At 43.8% G+C, this 19,029-nt stretch overlaps 1 protein-coding gene across 1 annotated transcript in view; it reads left to right on the forward strand.

Moving 5' to 3' along the window:
* The window catches only part of NCAM1 (neural cell adhesion molecule 1), a gene marked incomplete at its 5' end in the record, with an annotated part of 47,838 nt that extends 36,087 nt beyond the window's left edge, over window positions 1-11,751 (forward strand). Inside the window, 3 exons of the mRNA XM_010086700.1 lie at window positions 8,642-8,849; window positions 9,265-9,381; window positions 10,953-11,751. Of these exons, the coding sequence (XP_010085002.1) occupies window positions 8,642-8,849; window positions 9,265-9,381; window positions 10,953-11,751 (1,124 nt within the window). The remainder of the gene's footprint in view (window positions 1-8,641; window positions 8,850-9,264; window positions 9,382-10,952) is intronic.
* Between the last annotated feature and the right edge of the window lie 7,278 nt (window positions 11,752-19,029).

Genomic DNA, 19,029 nt, shown 5'->3' on the forward strand with positions numbered 1-19,029 from the left:
TGGCTTTTTGTATCAGGGTATGAGGATTGCCAGATGAGAAAAGCAGTGGATAGAAAATGCTTTCTGAAACCAGAAAGTAGGATTCTCATTTTAAACTAAAGCTAAAAAGACTATTCAGACCTCTGGGGCGATGCTTTTCACAATGCACATTTCCCTTCCAAATCTGGTTTGGGCTTGCTTACTGCTCATTTGTCCATCCAGCTATGCCTTTGGAGAAATAAAGGCACAAGGAGTTTGCTAGCATTTGAAAAGGGAGGGGGTTAAAATCTTTCTCTGAAGGTTTTTCATTAAATGAAATGGAGATCAAATTACAGTAATTGTGAAAGAGCACTGTTTTAATGTTGGGTAGGGCATTAGGGAAAAGTAACTAAATAGCATTCTAATGCTATTTAGAAATTCTTGGTTCAGACAGAATGTGCTTATTAGCATGCTGAAAAAGTGAGGTAGAAGCACAAATGCTATGGAAAAACAAGCAGACCCTATTAGCTGAGGCGCTCGGAATTTAGCAGTTCACTGGAAGGTGTTGAAAGGACAGTTAGCATTTCTTTTCTACACAGGTGGTAGCAGTGCACATTAAAAAAAAAAATAAGGGGGGGGGGGAAAAGCAAACAAAACCTCAAGGATGAAATTGCTGGAATACCTGTCAGTTAAAGTTCTGATTGGTTGAAGGCAGATGGATGAATTTTAAAGCTGACGAGTCAGTCAAGCTAAGTCCTCACTGCACAGCCAGAGTTAAGCATATTCCTGCCAGGATTTGTGCTGACCGTCCGTATTGAAGGGAGTCATTTGATTTTATTCTGGCTTGTAGATTGTTAACTCAGTCTTATGTTTTTCTTCAGAACAACTAGAGTTTTCTTCAGTCTTTCCCTTGCCCTGAGAATGCAATGCCCCCACGGCACCCACTCCCTTCCTGTCTGGAGGAGACAGCTGAGACCCTGGGCAGTTTGCACGCTGGAATTCCACTTGATTAAGCCAAATGATGTTGCTAAGCATACAAATGAGTGACCTAGTTGGTTAAGGCTTGAAAAATGTGTATAGTAGGGAGCATGAGGATAGAGAAGAGGAGGGAAATGGGGCAAAAGAGCGATTGGGTTGCGTGTTTGAACAAGGCTGTAGTTTTGGGTGGAAGGACCCTCAGTAACTCACTAAGCAACTTACTGTCTGATTCTCATTTTCAACAGCTCTAATACTTACTACCCTCACATATTTGAAGGACAACTGTGACTGATGTGGCAGGAGAAAGTGAGGGTAATTTGGCAAAGAGTGCCTTAAGGTCAGTTCAGAGCTGAAAACGTAAAATGTGGTAGGCTGGAAACAGCAGCCAGCGGTTCCTTTGCACGGTGGTGTATCTCCCCAGGGAAAGTTACAAGTCCCGATCGGTCTTTCTGTTCCTCCACTCTCCTTTGTGTGCAACCATTGTTGCCTTCCTGTGCCCTACACAGTGTTCGTACTGTCCATGGCAATGGGAGGAGCAATAAGCCCAGATGCCCCTGAGCCCTTGAAATCCAACAGTAATATTGGGACCCTCTAAAAAATGGGGGGGTGGAGGGGCGGGGGGCACCCAGTTTGTTATCACAACTGTCATTTCTTCGGCCTTTCTGGAATTATTCTTCACTTAGTCTGGTGTGAAGCATAGCATGAATCAGGATTTGAGGCCACCGCTCAAGTGTTGCACTTGGAAGTGTCGGAAGCGCTTTGAAAAGCAGTTGGAGGGCAAATTTGATGCAGGATTGACCCAACAGATGGATGCAGTTGGTTCTCAGAAAGTATGTGCTTTGGTTCAGGGGCAAGTATAGCACAGTGCTATAATGAAGGCGATGCCAAGATGGAGTAGGGAAGAGGCTCTGTGTATTACTTTCCTTTAGCATCTCTTACCATTTTCATGGCGTTTAGCTTTTACATTTCGATTTCAAAATGAGCTACACAGGAGAAGTCAGGATGAATGCCTCTAACGTGGTATTGCTCTGACAGTAATAGCTAGGAATTTCCTGCAGACACAATGTGTATTTATTACGTAGAGTCCTTTGTTACCATCATCTGTACAGTGTCCTCACAGTGGCTGGAAGGATAAGGGTATTATTATTTTCAGTAATAATAAGAAATGAATTAGAGTAGTTTACAAGCAGCTGAAAGGCTAAATGGAAAAGTCATTCCTGGATTCTTGAGACCTTCTTGCTTCTCCAGGGTTTTAGACACCTGGATCTATTGTGCAAGTCCTTGGTACAACAGGCTTTGGGGGAAGGACTTGGACAGGCAGGTGGATTGTCTGCTGCACAAAAGCTTTTTTTTTTTTTTTAAATAGATATATATATATATAAAAGGCAGTTTTGTCCTTTCAAATACCAGATAACCATTTCCTTGTGTTTCTCGCTGAGCCTTCTGTTCCATCATTTTTAATCTCATTTGCTTGCAAACCCCATAAACCTTGACTTGGACCCTGCTCTGAGGCTTTGGGCATTGCTGGGCTTCTGAACCGGCCCTTTAGTCGGTGTGAATGTGCTAATGCTCTTCTTTAACCTTTAGCCATTTTAATTTACGAAATTAAATAAACCTTTGATTCTTATGTTTTCTATATTTATGACCTAATTTTTTTTATCTATTTTTCTCTCTTTCTCTTTTTCTTTCTTTTTCTTCCTCGTCCTTTCTTCCCTCCCCTCTCCCTTCTTCCCCTTACTTCTTTCCTATGTCTGTCGTCATACATGTCACCTTGGATCTCACGGGGAAACATCCACGCTTGCCACATGCACCAAATTTGTTTTTAAACAACCATATTTTCCCCTCCTGGGAACCATTGTCTGGCACCTGCAGCGACCTTGGGAAGTCCATCAACGTCGTCCTCCTTTGTTTCATTGCTTCTTTCTGCAGTGACTCTGCTTTTGCTCTGTTAGAAACTTAAAATAAAATAAAACAATATTGGCTTGAAAAGGCCTGGGTCCCACCAAGGCATGAAAGCAGATAACTTTGTTTCAGAGGATCATGTCAGTTCAGAGAAAAAAAAAAAAGGAGGAAAAAAAAAAAGAACATTTAAAAAAAATGTTTAATTTGTAAGAGAGTCAGTATTTTGTAACAAGGAAAAAAGGTTTAAGCCAAGTTTTTTCTCTTTAACCTTTTTTTGTTACTTGTAATGAATTTGTCCTTTTTAATGGATGTAAAGAAAGATTATTTTTTTTTTGGTTGTTGTTGTTTGCTTGCTATTTTTCATCAAAGGAAGGTACACTATTGAAAGCCTTTTAAGCTACTGCTTTTTACTGCTTTCTCTGCACATCTGGTGCTGATCACCACTGTACTGTGCAAAAGGTTTCTAAAGCCCTATCCACAAATCTAAACCACAGACTATAAAAAAAGAGAAAGAAGATTTGTCGGGGATAATCCTACTGGTTGCCCAAATGTCTCTGTGGGCTTTTGCATGTGGATTCAAATTTATGGCCATTAGAAGGTTTTCCTGATGTGGTGGTCTGAATATAAACATCTTGTGGGAATTACACTGAAGAGATTTCTTTCTTTCTTCTTGATGTGGTTGAATCCTTGCAACTTCATTGGCCTCTTGTGTGTATCAAGTCAAGTATCTCATGACCCATAGTGGATCTAGGGCACACAAATTTGCAATGGATGCTTGTCTAACATTTTCTGGTTTTCCACTACTGTATTATCAACTTCACAGAGAGATCCCTTTTCTTGCCATTTTAACAGAAAAGATTAGTTTGGATCAACTTACCTGACCAGCTACATTACTGTTACTACTGATCCTTAATAATATTTATGGTTAACTGTGCATGTGACACAACCGGACAGGATTAATCCATGGTGTAAATTGGTGCAATATAACGCATCTTTGTTACCAAGTTCTGTGTATTGCATTTCATTGAACAAATTTCGGTTGACTTTTTGCTTTATCTCTTGTTCTTCCTTTAAAAAAAAAAAATCCACACAAAAAGAACAATGCAAAAACAAAAAAACCACCCCGGTGTCCCTCATGAATTGTCTTTGTGATGGGAAATCCATTTGGCTCTGATGCTCTTCTAAAAATGGGTGTCTGTCTCTTGCTCTGTGAGCGGGCCTGAGTTTGCCAAGGATGAAATGGTTGAAATAATTGTTGAACTGTCTGGATAGAATGTCTCAAAAACTATCTGTTGTCTGGAATGGGATTAATCTAAGAAAATTTGAATAGGGACAAACAAAAAAACCCTGCTCAGTCTCATCTAACTATGTGTTTTATGCTCTGCACATAAGTCTCTGCTGTGTTTATTCAGACCTTGTTCCTTATGATTTGTGAACTGCTTTTCTATCTAAATTATAAATGAAAACTCTGTGCAGATGTTGCCCATAAAAGCATGTGGGGAAAAAAAACCCCTCACCTCCAGTGTTTCAGAGTATAGTAAAAATTATTAGATCTTTTAAGTTTACACCTTAGTGTTACTGAAGTCCAGCGAGAGTAGTCATCATACTAAAAAGCAGTGTGACCTTTCCCTATATATATACATATATAGATGAACTGAAGTGCAGCTGTAGATCTCATATCAGCTTGTATTGTGGGTTTCCCCTTATCCACAGACGGAGGTTACTAGCTGAATTAGATCTATCTTACCCAACTCATCGCTTATTAAAATGATCTTGCCTAAACTCTTAACTTTTCATAGTGTTGCATGGGGAGAGAGCAGCATCCCTGGAGGTGGTTCTTCCTCTCCAAGGAGAGATGCCTTAAGGCAGTGGAGAGGCATTATGCTGTGAGGGGCTCTCCTCTGCGGTGACTAGGCAACGTCCAGACAAGCAGATGAGAGATCCTTTGAGTAGCTGAAGTTACTTGAAATGAATCCTATTCTCGGAATTCCATTATTCCATTCACAGGAATCCAGTCAACATGGAATATATACAAAAATCTGCTTGTAAAAATAAGGTGCATAACTGATATTTTTACTCCAAGTTTATGCAGATGCGTAACATGTCAGATACTAGATATATGTCGAATTCTTGAGGTTTTGACAGTGAATGCTGGACCAAGGTCCCAGGCCTTGTTCTTGATGTAAATAAAATAAGATTTTAAAGAGCTTGCAGAAAAGCCAGTTCTCATTTCTGTGCTCAGAGATAACATAGATTCAGATCTGGAACCGGATGAGGTCTGTAAAATGTGACACCCTTTGTTTGAAGGAGTTTGCAAATTAAAGCTGGAAGCATCCACTGAGAACAAACAGCTATTCTCCTGGGGTGGTTTGGTTTTTTTTCTTCTGATTCATTAAATGAATTCTTAGTTGTTTTGTTTGTTTTTTCTACCTTCTGCCAAATATTGTAGGACTTTTAAAATGCCTGGGATCGTATCTGCTTCTCTCCATCCCTTTTGTCTCTTTGTCTGCCTGTGCCTGAAGATTCTCTGCACGCTCTAGCTGGGACCCCACTCGGAAGACACATCTGAGTGGTTCTGCTCTCTCTGACAGGGCAGATGTCTGTACAGAGTTTCAGAAAGTAAAATTGATGGGTCATTTTATTACACACTGTAAAATAAGGGTGATTAGAAAGGTCAGTCTTGCAGGAAGCTCATTTTCTATTGAAAAAAATAATCTGTAATTAATAAATTCTTCACTTCTTTAGAATTAAGGACTCAAGAAATTTTGTAATATTTTGTGTTTCCTTATTTAACCTGTGGAAGTATTATTTCTCTTAGTCCTCAGAATAGCAAAAGGGAATCAATGGAAAGCTTCTCATGGGGTTGAATGTGCTCTGGATCAGGTCAGCAATGCCCACGATCCATTTACACAGCAGCACCCCTGGGTGAGAGTACACGAGTACCCTCATCCATGCAGTGCTAGCAGCTGATGCTCAACAACTTAACTATTTATTAATGCACTTCTTTTGTACACCCAATTGTTTTAGGCCTCAGCAAACTCCTTAGGCATATTAAATGTCTAAATACTAGTTTGATTCAATACAACATAAATTTAGCTGTAGGACGGAGTGAATAGTTCTTAAAATATTTGTAGATCAATTTAATTTCATCAAATATGCCAGTCTGCGGAACTGAATAATATACTACAATATACTACATGCTTCCTGCAGTTTATACCAAAAGCAACCTTTCTTTACAAAATAGATACAGAAAAAAGAAAAGCAGCACCAGCAGCCTCCAAGCTCGCGGGGTCTGTAAGGATTCTTATATTATTCTTCCTTATTGGTAGTCTCTGAAAGATTTGGAATATCAATTCATGTCATGAATTAGAATTTATAAAACCAGAACTAGGGGAAGACATTTGAAAGTTACTGAAAATTGCAGGGCTTTCATACTAGCCTGGAAAAAAAAAAAAAAACAATGCAGGCAATTACCTTGGCCCAGTTTCATTGAAACATAAAACCCAAGAATAGCACAAAAACAAGGGCATTCCCCTGCAGATTTGCCCTTGTTTTCCCCATCTCTGTACTCTTCCTCCAGGCAGCCTTTCCCTGCAGTAGCTGCTCATGCTCCTGGAGCAGGAGGGCAGAGCAGGAAAGATAAAGCAGCAGTTCACAGACAAGGTGTGGGCAATGAATAAGGCTATTGATGTGGTTTATGGTAACAGGTAATTCCTGACCTTAAGGGATTCATAGCTGATACTGACAGGTCTTGTAAAAGCTGGTGGGGAGAGGAAGCGAAGAGTAGGACTCTCGTTTGAATGGAATTTTCCAGAAGATGTCTTCTAACCCATGGGAAAATTCCATCTGTCCTAGAATGAAATATTGTGTCTCACTCCGGCTCTGGTGCCTGAGATGAGGTGTATTTTGGAGGCACAACAAGGAACTATTATCCTGTAATCCTGCCTGTGGTGCTTTCCTTGGTGCACCTTTACTAGCCTGCCAAGGAGCTCATTCCCAGAAAGATGATGTAGATGAGAAGAACAGTTTGGCACATCTTTAGCTTTTTCTCTGGGAGCTGGTTCGAATGGCAACATGTTAAAAATTGACTAATCCATGCAAGAATCCTGAAGACTTTAGAAGAGGGGAAATACATGAGACCTCACTCCCTGCGTGCATCAGATGGTGATGAATTCATTTAATTATGGAGCTTGCTGCAAGGTGCTGGCAGGGGTCTGGTCTGTGGTACAAATGTTCTGCGGAGCATTTAATGGACTTGTGATGGAAGTGTTAGAGTCGGGTGCCTCAGAGTGAATTTTAGGTACAAATGCAGAAAGAAACTTTCCTGTTATAGTCCTTAATACATATCGGAGTCACAAGACAAAACAGCACTTACCTGCCACATGCTATGGATGTTCTGTCTCCTACTTTTAAGTAATAAAATGTGTGGCAGAGGGTATGGCTCTTTGTGAGCCCTGGGAATTACCTCTCTGTCTGTCAAAGTTAATATAGATTGGACTGAGGGGAAAGGTGCTTTGCTGGGCTTTTGTGCAAAGAAAAGATTCTAAGTGTTCGGGGGTTGTGACATCCAGCAATAAAAAAATGCAGTAGAAATGAATAGATAATGTGACAGTTGAGACTAGCAAGACAAGCAAACTTTTGAGTAGTTTGGTACATCTAAATAGGTGCTGAACTGTATGAGCCAACAGCCAAATGTTCTGCCTGCAGATCAGGAGCTTGGGAAGAATTCTGAAGAGAACAAGCATAAAAAAGTAGTTTGTGTTCAGGGTATGGTAGTAAAGGGCTGGAAGCTGCAGCTGGCAACATTCAAGGCTGCACCTCCTGGTGTTGTGATGATCAAAAGCTTTGACAGGATTAACTGATGTTTAGCCACTCCCTGTTTCTAAGAAAGTACTTGGCATTTTACAAGCAGGTAGAAAGTTAAAGGCATTTCCCTGAAGTTAGTACTCTGTGTGCAACCCCATGCATTTTCTAGGCTTCCATCACCACCTCTCACCTGCTGTCCTTTTGTCTGCTGGAAAAAGCAAGGTATTTTTTTCTATTCTATAGCTGGGGAAATGTGGTGGAGATTGGGTGTGGTGGAGCAGGCAGCTGCAGTGACCAGGACAATGTCAACAGAGTGACAGTCTGCTAATCTGTCCCATCTGCTTCTGCAGAAGGCTGCTTAGATTGTTGTCTGTACCTAAGCCAAAGCAGTCCTAGAGCATCCACTGATGAGCCCAGCTATCTCTGGGGAAGGCATGAGAAGCGTACCACTTCCCGGTTCTGGATAGCTGGGTCTTACCTGAGCAACAGGAAGGGTTGTAATTCCTCCTTTCATTTTCACCACGTAAGGGACTAACAAACGCTGAGTCCCCACAGGTATCAGCCAGTATTCTGTGTCCTACCAGTCATGCTGCAGTCTGGGCTCCACCTGGCCTCGTGCCAGGCTGGCAGTGCCAAAGTCACTCCGGACACAGCCTTCATCTTGAGGAAGCGGTGGAGGGAAGCGAGAGCCCTCCAGAGTTCCAGCTGGGTATATGCTATGAGAGAAGAGGTTTCTGTAGCCTGCTTTCTAGGCCTTAGCCCAACAGAGATGGGAGAAGCCCCACTAGGTCCAAGTGGATCTGTCTGTTCAGGTAGATGGTGCTGCATGTCTTTAGGATGAAGTACTGGTTACAGCACAAGGCTGCTAGAGAGAGGGCGTACTTTCTGGAAGTTTCCCATGCTTGCAACCTAAGCATAGCCAAATTTGAGCCATATCTTGCTCCAACTCACCTTTTAACTCCAATGCCTTCTTTTCTTCTCTTTTTGGTCTCTAAAGCCAGCACTAGCCCTACGTCGGGCCTTGGGACTGCTGCCATTGTAGGCATCCTCATCGTTATCTTTGTGCTGCTGCTGGTGTCTGTGGATGTCACCTGCTACTTCCTGAACAAGTGTGGCCTGCTGATGTGCATCGCAGTCAACTTATGTGGCAAATCTGGCCCAGGAGCCAAGGGCAAAGACATGGAGGAGGGGAAAGCTGCCTTCTCGTGAGTACTGCCATTATTTGTATTGCTCCTTCTATTGATCAGGGTGTTCCTGCAGCAATTCTGGAAAAGAAACTGCTTTAGAGAGTTCTGGGTTCCTCATCTCTGGGAGGGTACTGAAGAGATCTTGGGCCACGCTGGTTCTGCTTTATATTTCCAGAAAGGGGTTTCTTCAGCTGTTTCTCTGGTTTTGTCCTATTCCTAGTTAGTAGCCATCAAATGGCTGGCCCAAATGCTGGACATCACCATGGTCTTCTGTGCTGTAGGTAATAACTGGAAGGGGGAGCGACAAAAAGAAGTAATCTGCTGTTTAGGCCAAGCTGTTAATGTCATTCGCTCTTGACATTTGCAGCATGCCTTTGCAGGAGGATATCTAGTGTGAACGGGAACCAATCTTCATGCATTTCCCTTGTTACAGGAAAGATGAGTCCAAGGAGCCTATTGTGGAGGTGCGGACTGAAGAGGAGCGGACCCCCAACCACGACGGGGGAAAACACACCGAGCCCAATGAGACCACACCACTGACAGAGCCAGAGTATGTTGGCATTAGTCAATCTTAGCACAGGGTCAATATGTTGCCCTCAGTTGCTTTAATCCCTGGTCTCTTGTGCCCGTGACTTAGGGCAGCAAGAGAGGAAGAAAGGTAAAATCTCCATACTCCATTTGTGACATACTAGCGAGGAAAGGTCTCCTCTCTTCTCCAAGACTCAGTGCCTCCCATTTCCAGCACTGGAAGGGGAGTAAAGCAATGTTTATTGAAAGGCCTGTCTTTGCCAGTCCTGTCCAGTGTATAGGTCAGGCACCTGTCCAGGATTACTGCAAAGGATCCAGAGCAAAAGCAGCCCCCAGCTAGCACCAGCTCCTGGGTGAGCTCTGCCCTAACAATGCCGGGTGAGTGCTTGAGCACCCCATGGTGAAAGCATCCTCTCTACTGATAGCAGCAGAGTAGCTATGCTCTGGATGTTGGGGGAGGCGTGGCAAGTCCAATTATTCTGTGAGAGGGCTGAGAGCTACCTACGAGCTTCTGGAGTAGTAATAGGAGGAATTCACTTGAGGAAGCTGCTGAAATGCTGAAATATTTAGGTCAGGTTTGGGACTGATGACACAAGTTGGATACCTTTCCTTCAGCAGAGTCATCCCAGTGGTGAGATGCTCAGACTTCCACCCATACACTGCTCACCTCCTTTGGCTCTGCTGGAAGCCTCTGTGAGGTGAGAGGAGAAAGGAAGCTCTGTCTGTAAACAGCACTGAAATGCAGACACACAGCACTGAGGAGTAGCTGGGATTTATATTGTCCTGATTTTCTTGGCTAGCCTTACCAGAGTTTTCACTCAATTATCTCTCTCTGTTGATAAGCTTGAGATGGTGTTCTCACACACTGACTTCTCTGGAATAAACCATTTGTTTTTCCAGCCTTGCATGCTTGTACTTGTTAAGGCAACCAGTGCTACATCACGGCTGCTGAAGTCCTAAAGCAAACCTCATTCCAGCTGACACAACAGGCTGTAATCTGGTCAGAAGGGCAGAAATTGTATGTGTTTGTACATAGATATATATGCATTAGATGTGTGTGTGTGAGAAAAAGAATTCTACTCTGTGTGGTTTGATGAAGGCCTTAGACTTGCAGGCAGAAGGACAGGGACGAGATGAGGGACTGGATTCAGGGGTCCTACCCTGGGACCTTTTTGCGTGGTGACAGATGGCACAGGGCTGCAAGCTCAGGGAATTGGTTGAAAGCTTCCTTGTGAGGTTAGGTGGAAGAGGCTGAAAGTTCGACTAAAAGAGAAGAGTCTCTCTGAGTTGACAGGGTTGGCTTGAACCAAAATCTGCGTGAGCAAGCCATTCCTGAAGGACGTGTCCTCTGCTCTTTTTTTCTTCCTAGTTATTCTTCAGTCATCCCAGCCAGCCCTCGCTGCCCTTTGCACGTTTGAAAGGTTTCTGCTCCTCTGAGTACCTCTCCATGTTGTGTGTGTGTCGTAACCATACGCCATGCTGCTGCTGCACCACCACCTGCCTCCTTCCTCTTACGCTCTGCTCCCCTTTCTCCTGCTGTCATTTACAGGCTTCATTGTCTCTCTTTCTCTTCTACTCCTGTCCTCTTCACAGGCACACCGCTGATACCGCAGCTACCGTGGAGGACATGCTGCCTTCTGTCACTACGGGCACCACTAACTCTGACACTATCACTGAAACCTTTGCCACTGCTCAGAACAGCCCCACCAGTGAGACCACTACGCTGACTTCCAGCATTGCCCCGCCAGCCACGGCCATTCCTGACTCAAACTCCATGTCACCTGGCCAGGCTACTCCAGCCAAAGGGGCAGCCACCTCAGTTTCTTCACCACCACCCTCCTCCACCCCCAAAGTGGCCCCTCTTGTTGATCTCAGCGATACCCCAAGCTCTACTCCAGCTACTAATAATTTGCCTTCAAGTGTCCTCTCCAACCAAGGTGCGGTGCTCAGCCCCAGCGCTGTTGCTAACGTGGCCGAGACCTCCAAAGTGGCAGCTGGTAACAAGCCAGCTGCCCCAAGCCCTGCAAACCTCACTAGCCCTCCAGCTCCATCAGAGCCCAAGCAGGAGGTCTCAAGCACCAAGAGCCCTGAAAAGGAAGCTGTGCAGCCCAGCACAGTGAAGAGCCCAACAGAGACAACCAAGAACCCAAGCAATCTGAAGAGCGAGGCTGCTTCAGGCAGCACAACAAACCCCTCCCAGAATGAGGACTTTAAAATGGATGAAGGGACCTTCAAGACACCAGACATTGATCTTGCAAAGGATGTTTTTGCAGCTCTTGGCACCACTACTCCTGCCAGTGTGACTAGCGGGCAAGCTCGCGAGCTTGCTTCTTCCACTGCAGACAGCTCTGTACCTGCTGCACCTGCAAAGACCGAGTATGGCTGCCTTTAATCTTCTGTTGGTTGTGTTCTGTGTCTCTTGTGCTCTGGTGCTTGTGTTGTGTTCTTGCTGTGTGTTCTCTTAACTAATCTCATTGTTTCCTTAGCAAACTAACTCGATCTGTGAACCAACTAAACAGGGCTTGGCTTTAAAGGTCCAGGAGGAAAGCAGGAATAGGCTGTGCCAGGGAAGCAGAGAAAAAAAAATTACAAACCCAGGAATTTATCATAAATGCATAGAAGTCTAAAGAATAACACAGCTTTGTCTATTGTAGGTTATTATTTTATGAGAGAGAGAGAAACAGTTCAGTTAGATGTGAAGGAAGCCCTGAGTTCCTGCAGTTCAGTGAGCAGAGCCACCCAAATTCCATTTCCTAACAGATCGGTGGAGCCCTTCAGAACCTATTTCAGTGTAAGGCAAGGCAGAGACTAGTGCTATGTGAAACTGTAAAAGCATGGTACCTCTGGATTTGTGCCTAAACTGGCAAAAGGATAAGGCAACATGAGCTGAGGCAGTGGTCCCCAGCTGTTGTGCAGATGTTGGACAACACTCTTGTTGTGTTGGTTTGGATGGCAGTTGCTGACAGAGCCATAAGCATAGAAGCCTGGAAAACGCTGATTGAAAATGGATAAGTACCCTTGAAGGGACAAGTACCTAAGTCCCCTCTTCCTTCTGGCTTCCTGTTTGGACATCATGTGTTGATAGAGGCAGGATGAAATAGGAGGAGTATCTTGTCTTTCTTGCCTGAGCAGGGTCTGTGCTTTATCACAAGAAGAGTCCTGAAAAAGCAGCTCGGATTTGTTGTGAGAGCTCCCAAAACCAAAAGACTGAGTTCACACTGCATCTTTAGCTTTTGCAAAAGAAAATATATTGTGGACACTGGGCTCTGCACTGTGAACTAGATTGCAGACAAGAACCTAACTAGCTGTTCTACAGCTAGGTTTCCAGCTCGCTCAGATAAATCTAGGCTATGCTATAGCAACCACACTGGAGACACACCCTAAATCACAGCTTTGGTTAAAATTTTTTCCAGTAAAACTACCTCATTCTGGATATTTAATCCAAAACAAAGCATTGGCCTTGATTGTTGGCTTTGACACTGTGATTGCAGTATCAGTGCTCACAGAAGAGCAGTCAGACACTGGAGAATCAAGAACCGGGCTTTTTTCCAGATCTGAGTGAAAACCTATGCTATTTTACTGTGTGATTCAGGAGCCTTTCTGTCTTAGGGCTCTGCTCTCCGTACCTCCTTGCTGTCTGTGCTCCTGACTGTTCCACAGCACTGCCTTGTGGCCACACAGCTGTGGAGCATCCAGCCTTTCCCGGAAAGCCTGGGTGGCACAGCAGATGCTCCAGGGCTGGAGGGATGCAGGCAGCCTGGGTGGGTGCAGCAGAGCTGCTCCCGAGCAGAGAAATCCACGCTCACTTCAGTTCACTGTCATGCTACAGAGAGACAAACAGAATAGAGAACTGTGATCTGATGCTGAGCTGGAAGGAGGTAGGAAATGGTTTGCCCACAGTAAGGAAACATTTCAACTGAATTAATGCAACTTGATCTGTGTCATGCTAATGAATTCTTGGTAGGCTGGGATGCAGAGCTGCGTTCTTTCTGCTGATCCAGCCACCTGCTTCTACCTGTGCTGCTCATCTTCTTCCCTTGGGGCAAATCAGGATGGCAACCATAGGCTGAGAGTCATCTCGCCTGCTCGTCAGGGTGAATTACGATTGCAGTCATCTCCGACTAACTTTGTGGCTAAGAGGCCACCAGATACGCCTTGTGTGGCACTTCTTGTGACTATGAAGAGAGTGGTGAACAAACCGGCTTCTCTGATTCTTCAGGAAAGTGCTAAAAGTCAGGCTGATGAACCTGAGCTTTTGTCTGTAAAGATGTTGGATCTCCCTTACATTGTGAAAATGTGTTTGACAAAATTCGCTCCTGTGTTTCCCTTCCTGCAACATACTGGGAAATTCCAGGACTGACTTCCTATAGGGAAAAATATTTCCTGCTCCAGTGGCAGTCTGTTTTAACAGGACATTTGGATGATGTAAATGAGCGATGGTAAAATCACATTGCTTTGCAACTGTGGGAGTTTTCCCTTTTGCTCCTTGTTTCACACCACAACATGCCTTGTGCCTCTGCTGCAGCCCGAGACCTCATCCTGCTAGTATGTTAACTCAGGGCAGAAGGAAAATCCAAAAAGATTTCACTAGAATTAAATGAAGTTGGGTTGGGGGGGTAAATTTGGTTTTATTTATTTCTGCATCTGGAAATGCTAATTTTGCTCTAGCGAGGCAAGATATTTGCTTGCTTCCAGAAACATTATTCTTTCCTAATCACTAATTCAGCAACAGACAGTCTATATTTCTCTGTCTCTAAACTGTGCCGTTTTGGTGATTCTTCTTCAGGAAAATCCCAGTAGAAGACAAATCTGAAGTGCAAGCAACGGAAACTAAGACACCACCAGCAGAAGTCAAGACGGTCCCTAATGAAGCCACACAAACAAATGAAAATGAGAGCAAAGCATGATCAGCGACAGATGAAAACAAATGACAGAACAACTTCACCCAAGCATATAAAACACAACACACATCTCATTCCTCTAGTGTCTGTTGCCTTTTTTTAAAAAACAAACAAAACAGAAAATGCATAAATGGGGGGAGGGAGGGAAAATCTCTTTTTTTTTTTTTCCTTCTCTTCTCTTTTCTTTTCCTTTTTTTTTTTTTTTTTTTAATATTTCTAGAAAGGTTCTATTTGTTGTGCACTTGCTTTTAAAAAGTAATACATTTTAAAAACAGGGTTAAACCCGTAACCAAATCAGGGCTTAGCTGACCCTGTGTATATTCAAATAAGCAAAATTGCAAATACCGTTTGCAATGTGGTTGGGAAGCTCAAAATCAACCAGTCCTAGGGGAAAAAAAAAATAAAAAAGACAAAAAAAAAAAAAGACCCTGTTCTTTCCTTCGTTAGTATAGCAGATATAACCACTGTGCTGTTTGGTACAGCTGGTACTTAATGAACAAAGTCCACAATTTATTTTTATACTTTTCAGTCGAGTTTGAAATATGTAAAGCCTCATAAGTAAGTTATAATTTCTGTTCACCTTGTATTTGTTCAGTATGCAAAGTGTCTTGAGCTCTTTGTGACTGAATTCTGTTGCCACGTTAGACGTTGATTTGGGTTTTATTATTATCTTTTTTTAGGAAGAATGCCAAAATTGCAGGTTTGGGGATGTATTTCAATTTGCAGTATTCAGACTCTACATTTCTTTAAATTTTTTGTTAAATTTTGCCAACTTTTGTTCTTTCCAGTGTTTACAATTGACAAATATTTTTTTTAACGTTTGTTGTGTTTAAATGTATGTGTAAAATAGCTGCCTTTTTTTTTTTTTTAAGTAAATACAGTCTATAGATACTAGGTTAGCAGCATGCTTGCTTTGCAAAGGGAGACATTTTAAAACATGGATGTTTACAGTAGTTGTTTCCCCTTTATCTTTTCTTAATTATTGTTATTGTTATATTATTATTATTATTATTATTTCTTACTGGAGTAAGAAGAAAAGTACTGCTGGGTTTTGGTTTGGTTTTTCTGGGTGGGTGGGGGGTATTCAAACCACTTGTCACCAATCAGGGTCTTTATTCAGCAATCCACAGAAACACACTCTTCACTTGTAATGAGAGAGTTGCTGGTGAAAGTCCTTCTATACTTAAATTTAGTAAGAGTTTAAGTCCCTTGCTGGACCTGGGCCTGACTGCATAAGAGAAATATCATCTCTGCTTTTTTAGGACATTCTCCCCTTTCCTTCATGGAACCCTCCTGGAGCTTTGAGAAGCAGAAGCGAGATTGTATAGTCAGGGCTGGTCTGGTCTCATCTTGGATGTTTGACTCTATCAATTCCTCCTTAGTATGTCAGTAAATACCATTTCTTGTGACCCTAGAAATCTGATTGAAAAGCAAAGACTTTTTGCTCAAGGGTGCTTGGCAGCAGGCAAGACCTCTCCTGCAAAGCCGGCTCCATCAGCAGTTGGACTAGATGATGGTTGTGGGTCCCTTCCAACTGAACTATTCCGTTCTGTCACATCGTGTGCATTGAGCCATCCACGTACGCTCTGCAGAATCCAAACTATGACACCAAGAGCAAGCGCTTGCAAATCAAAGCCGAGAATCCCGTTGATTTCCCTTGTCTTGGCATCATGTCTTTAACAGTTGGCAAAGGGGACGGATGCAGTACAGGTATGATCCTGGTGGAGGGGGCAGGTTATCGCTGGGAGTCATGGAGTAACACTGAGATTTTGGGGTGAAAAGGAGGCTTGAGCAGAAGGAAGGCAGAGGTATACCAGGGAAGACCAGCCCATTGTATAGAGACTTTCCTTCTGTTGGGGTTTTGGGGGTTTTTTTCTTTTTTTTTTTTCTTTTGTTTTCTTTTTTTATTCTACTTTAGATCTGCAAGCTTGTGCACTGTGGGTGCGTGACTATTTTAGTGTGAAACGTGTTTTTCGTCATAGTATTGAAATAATAAAAGCTTCAACATAGTTTGGATGTGGAAGGTGTAGCGATAGTTCAGATTTGAAAAAAAAAAATTCAGGAAAACAAAAAAGAGAACAACTTTTAGAAGGAGCAGAAGCCTTTAAATGAAAAATCCAACCGAGCTGACTATGGCATCCATTCTGTTGCACGAAGGCGATGATCAGAAGGATGATGGGGGGTAGGTAGACTGCAATTTGGCTCGGGTAAATTGAGCCGCTTTTACTGGTGTATTTGTCTAAGTACGCAGTCTTTTAACAGTGGCATCACATCATTTCAAACTGTGAAAAATAATGGTCTTGTCATTTGCTAAGTGTGGGGTTTTTTGCATTTTTTTCCTTAGCTCCTGGGATGCAATGGAGGCTGACTGGATATGCAGGCACAGACACTCATGCAGTACCCATCCTGAGCAAGAGATCCGGGCAGGATGGGTCCTTACTTCAAAGCCTTGTGGCAAATTCGGCCCTTGCATGACGCAGCAGTGTCGGTATAACTATGGGGAAGTTTGGCCCAAGCATTTTTTTTCTAAGGAATCAATCCATACAATGTGGCCCAAAAAGATGATGTGGTTGGGGAGAGTCCTTGGGGCAGCAGAGGACTAGTGTGCAGGCGGTATGTACCTCCATTCCTATGGATGACCACAACAATTTGTTCCTCATTTCTGCAAAGTTTTTGACTGCTTTTGTCATCTGTATGTTACACCTCCTAAGTTACAACCCACTGAGAGCTGAGCAGCTGATAGGAAACAAATGCTGTGCAACACTAATGACCAGAAACACGTCCAGCGACGCTGGTCAGCACCCGTTGGGTGAAAATTGTGGGGTTGGCATGTCTGTTATAAAAGGAAACCAGCTCAAAGCCTGCTTCAACAGCCAGCTGCACCACTAGGCAGTGCCCTGCTGCCTGCAGTGGGTTTGTGTCGAGATGGATGGAGTGAGCAGCACTCCAAGGCAGAAGTGAACCCTGTGATTGCCTGAACGCCAGGAGTTGTCCATCCAGCTCCTTGTGACGCCTCCCAATACCTGTAGATTAATTCTGGAGAGTGGCTTGATACTTGCCTTCAATGGAGAATAATTTGTTTTAATTTAGAAGTACCCCATTTCCAAGATAGCTTAGGCTTCATTGCTTTTATTTAAACCTTTGAAGAGGGACCAACCTGATGCCGTTTATGCTGTATATGTTTATATATGTATCCATGCCATACATATATATCTATATGGCAATGCAGACTGATCAGCTTCTAGTTGTAGAGTGATTGCATTTCATGCTGCACCATACGTAAAGATGATGATAGTGCATCCAGTTGTTCAGCTTTTAGAGTGGAGTTTTATTTCACACTTTTCTATGGAGCCTTCAAACCCCAGGTTTTCACACTAGGCTGTTTTGATAGTTGTTCTCAGACCCTCCATTGACGTCCTTACCCAGCATTCCCTACTTTTGGGGGCCTTCTATCTTGTTAAAAAAACAAAAAAACAAAAAATGTTTTTACCAAGTGAAACATCGATTCCACCTTTATTCGCATTCTCACTGGTGTAAATACTGATACTAACTGAGGATTTTGACTTTGCATTCTGTCAGAATACTGTGTTCAAATAAAAATTACAAAAAAAAAAAAAAAAGCTCACGTGTACAGTCTGCCCTTCTTTAGATGCTCTGTTAGGTCCTGGGCACAGATATGGATTCCCAGGGCTGGATCTGCATGTGAGCTTAACCCAGAGCACGCTGTCCCGTTGGGGCATGCCCACTGCACGAGATAAGCATTGGGATGCTCTGGGCTGCAGACAAGCAGGAAATGCAACTGTCTGCACGGTGATGATAGTGAAGCAGCCAAGCTGCACGGTTCAAGCTGGTTCATCTCTGAACACCAACAATGGGCTACAGTAGTGCCTTTCCGATCTTTGGCTGTGCAGAAAGCACACCCGCCATTGTGTGGTTCCACTGCTGGGCTCCTCTGAAGTGCACAGTGTCCCGAGAGGAGTATTTTTGATTCACACAAATGTGGCTTCACATCCACTGAATCAGGGCCAGCCGGATTGCCCATGAGACAGCCCTCGTCCGTCCACTGGCTGTGAAGGGTGTGGGGATGTCACGTTTCTCTGGCTTGCTGCAGGGGACACTGGCACATCAGTGTAGCACCACGTCTGCTGGCTACTCTGTAAATTATAGGAGCCCAGGAACAGCACTGGGAGGGCGCAACGGCTTTCCATGCAGCCGCTAGCAAGTTATATTCTTTCTTCTTTAGCCCTCCTGCAGAGCCTGATAAACGGGAGGAATAACCAATGGATCTGACAGCAGAATGAAGTGCAACTTCGTGTATGGAGAGAGAAGGGGAAGCTGAACAGGAGGGGCAGCAGTAAAGGCCATTTGGATGCAGGTGACGGTGAGTAAAGGCAGGATCTGCCTGTAGAAATGCTGCATCTTCACGGCTTCGCTCGCCGGGCCCCTGTGGCAGCGGGACATCCCAAAGGCAAGAGAGGAGAGAGCAAAGCTGGCAGCCGAGGATGCTTTTGTAAGGGCAGCTGGCCCTCGGAGCCTTAAAAAGTCGAGACACGTGTCTCCGGACCATTGCATGTGCTACTGAGGATCGGACAGCCCGTCTCGTCTCTTGCAGCTTCATCCACCTGCACAAGCCTGGCTGCTGGGAGCATGGACCTGGGGACACAGGCGACAAAGCAGGAGAAGGTTTGAAATCCCAGCTTTGCCCGCAGCTGGATTTGTGCTGGAGGACGGTGCCATCCCCTGGCTGCCTCACCGGTGACACGCTGCGT

The sequence above is a fragment of the Pterocles gutturalis genome, unplaced genomic scaffold (genome assembly GCF_000699245.1).
Source record: "Pterocles gutturalis isolate BGI_N339 unplaced genomic scaffold, ASM69924v1 scaffold11011, whole genome shotgun sequence".
Classification (NCBI taxonomy): Eukaryota; Metazoa; Chordata; class Aves; order Pterocliformes; family Pteroclidae; genus Pterocles; species Pterocles gutturalis.